Genomic DNA, 1,214 nt, shown 5'->3' on the forward strand with positions numbered 1-1,214 from the left:
AGCTGGCCTGGGCTGTGTGACTGTGGGCGGGGCTGCTGGGCTCTGTGGGGAGCTGATAGCAGTGCCCCTGTCCCTGACACCAGCCGTGGGGTCACGCAGCACCTCGCCCCATGCAGTGCCCTGGCTACCCCTCGGTCTGTTTCTGGGCTTCTCCTTTGACCTGTTTGTAACGCTTTACTGGTTTCCTGTGAATGAGTTCAAAAAATATTTTACAAGTATTTATTCTTTTAACAATGTGCTTTAAAATAACAGTCTTCTTTTAAATAAATGAATAGTCATCATTTAAATAAGGCTTTGGTACGTTCCCCACATTTTGTATTTCTTTTCTCTCCATATACATCTGGTGACACCTATTATTCATGAGCGACGGCTCCTTTGTCGTAAACTGGAAGGCAGGGTCGCCTGGTTCTGGGGAACGGCTTGGGCAGGAGAGGGTGCCAGGTTCCCACACAGTGGCACCGGGTGCCAGGGAAGCAGAGCGCATTGCTAGTGTCTGGGGATCCACGGGAGGGAGACCTTGAGGTGGGGTCCAAAGACAGCCAAAGGGCTGGAGCTCACTGCCCCCCACCCAACCCGGGGGACACTTGGTGACATCAGGAGACAGTGTTGGGGGCCAAGGATGCTGCTCAATCCCCCACAGTACCCAGGATGCCCACCAGAGAATGACCCGGCCCCGAGTGCCAAGAAACAGAGCAAAGCAGTGTTGGGGACGGAGTGCAGTCCAGGCCCTGTGCCAGCCACTGCTCCCAGGCGGCTGAGGGCAGGGCACACCTGGCTCTACACTGACTCCAGTCACCGGTGACAGGCCCACCAATGCTGAGTAGGGCACGCACCCGATGGCAGAGGGGAAACTGAGGCCCCACTCCTGCTCCACTGAGGCTCACTCTCCGAGGTCCCATGTTTGCAGTCAAGAGGAGAGGCTCTTAAATGAAGCCACTCGCCCAAGGCTGATGGACGGGCCTTGGGGCGGGGGGCGGGCAGCTAGAGGTCTTCCTGCCTGGGGCTCAGGTCCACCCTCTGGGCCTTTCCGAACATCAGGAAGGTGCACAGCCCCAGGCTGCTGACCACGGCCACCAGGTTGAACACAGACGTCCAGGAGCCCGTGGTCTCGATCAGGTAACCACCCAGGCCCACACCCACAACACCTGCACCCAAGAGAGGGGACAGCAGGGTGAGTGACAGGCAGTCCCAGGCAGTTTGGGTGAGAAGAGCTG

The 1,214-nt window shown here is 57.8% G+C and overlaps 1 protein-coding gene across 2 annotated transcripts in view; it reads right to left on the reverse strand.

The window, feature by feature from the left end:
- Positions 1-205: 205 nt before the first annotated feature.
- Positions 206-1,214, reverse strand: part of SLC17A9 (solute carrier family 17 (vesicular nucleotide transporter), member 9) — a 13,691-nt gene continuing 12,682 nt past the window's right edge. For both annotated transcript variants that reach the window (XM_006769534.2, XM_006769533.2), the window contains one exon: positions 206-1,145. In XM_006769534.2, the coding sequence (XP_006769597.1) occupies positions 982-1,145 (164 nt within the window). In that variant the 3' untranslated portion in view covers positions 206-981. The remainder of the gene's footprint in view (positions 1,146-1,214) is intronic.

The sequence above is a fragment of the Myotis davidii genome, unplaced genomic scaffold, assembly GCF_000327345.1.
Source record: "Myotis davidii unplaced genomic scaffold, ASM32734v1 scaffold244, whole genome shotgun sequence".
NCBI classification, from domain to species: Eukaryota; Metazoa; Chordata; class Mammalia; order Chiroptera; family Vespertilionidae; genus Myotis; species Myotis davidii.